The sequence below is a fragment of the Sinocyclocheilus rhinocerous genome, unplaced genomic scaffold (genome assembly GCF_001515625.1).
Source record: "Sinocyclocheilus rhinocerous isolate Xijiao unplaced genomic scaffold, SAMN03320098_v1.1 scaffold1183, whole genome shotgun sequence".
NCBI classification, from domain to species: domain Eukaryota; kingdom Metazoa; phylum Chordata; class Actinopteri; order Cypriniformes; family Cyprinidae; genus Sinocyclocheilus; species Sinocyclocheilus rhinocerous.
Genome location: NW_015625028.1, coordinates 24921 through 26411, shown reverse-complemented (window position 1 = coordinate 26411; position 1491 = coordinate 24921). Strand labels below are relative to the sequence as shown.

Sequence of the window (1491 nt, the reverse complement as noted above, 5' to 3'; positions counted from 1 at the left end):
ATAATTTATATATATATATATATATATATATATATATATTTGTGTTTGTGTGTGTGTGTGTGTGTGTGTATAGACAGATAGATTAAAGTAATGAACATTTGGGGGGAAATGTGTTTAATTGTCAAGAAAATAATTGCACTAAAAACATTAATGGCCTTAAAAATATTTCTTGTTTTCTACATGCAAACTACAATTTTGCTGTTTTTGTTATGTTGTTTTTGTTTTGCTTTCTAGGCATTGTGAAAGTCACCCTACTGCATTTCCGACAATCGTAACTTTCTAATTCACATTTTGCTTCTCTTTATGAATTGAGCGATTCAAGCCTTGAAAAACTTTCCAAAGTCCTGCCGAGCGTTTTTTTTCTCTCTCTGTCTCTGATGGGAACGTGGCGTCTGGCTGTGAATTATTCAGCCAGGCGCAGGCAAACGTCTCGCTCTCTTCTCCTGTTTCCTCGCGTCACGCTGATGGCGCTATAAACGCGAGCCGAGCGTCAGCGGCACAGCAGAGCCATTCATGCTCATTCCTGGCAGCTCGGCGCTGACTGGTTTAACAGGGAAACTCTTTTGGATGGTGCAATAATGTTAATGGATCAAGCACTGAAATAATCCACACACAGCTGCTTTAGCTTTGCCCAGTTCTCACAAGCTGAAAATGATATTTGTAATGCAATCAATGGGGAGAGTCAGAACGTTTTGTGCCTCTGAATGAAGTCAAGTGGACTGACCTCGTCCTGCAGTGAATCGGAGTCCAGTTTGAGCGAGAGGTACATGACTATGTGTGGGACATGTGCGATGGACATCTGGAGCTCGACGGTGTCCTCGCCCCACAGCAGACGCACCAGCTGACTGACCGCAGGAGCCGCCTTCGCTCTAGAGTCCGGACCGATCCCGACGGGACAGACCGTCTCCAGAGTCAACCTCACCTGAGAAACACAGAGACACAACCTGAAATAAATACTGCAATCACAACAGGAGAAAATCAACAACACAATCATATCAAGCTGTTTACAGCCAATAAAAATAGGGCTCAATGTATTGTGTGACAAATGTGACCCTGGACCCCAAAACCAGTCATAAAGGTAAATTTTTTTAAATTGAGATGTATACATCATCTGAAAGCTGAATAAATACGTTTCCATTGATGTATGGTTTGTTAGGATCGGACAATATTTGGCCGAGATACAACTATTTGAAAATCTGGAATCTGAGGGTGCAAAAAAAATCGCCTTTAAAGTTGTCCAAATGAAGTTCAAAAATTAAGGTTTAATATATTTACGGTAGGAAATTTACAAAATATCTTCATGGAACATGATCTTTACTTAATGTCCTAATGATTTTATATATATATATATATATTGCAAGAATTAAATACATTTTACACACACACACACACATTATTTCAATCCAATTTTTCTGTATTACATGACATATACAGTATATACACATATGTATGAGTGTGTGTGTATATATATATATATATATATATATATAT

At 38.5% G+C, this 1491-nt stretch overlaps 1 protein-coding gene across 1 annotated transcript in view; it reads right to left on the bottom strand.

Moving 5' to 3' along the window:
* intu (inturned planar cell polarity protein) overlaps window positions 1-1491 on the bottom strand; it is a 25864-nt gene that overhangs the window by 11311 nt on the left and 13062 nt on the right. The window contains exon 4 of the mRNA XM_016562667.1: window positions 725-922. Coding sequence (XP_016418153.1) covers window positions 725-922 — 198 coding nt within the window. The remainder of the gene's footprint in view (window positions 1-724; window positions 923-1491) is intronic.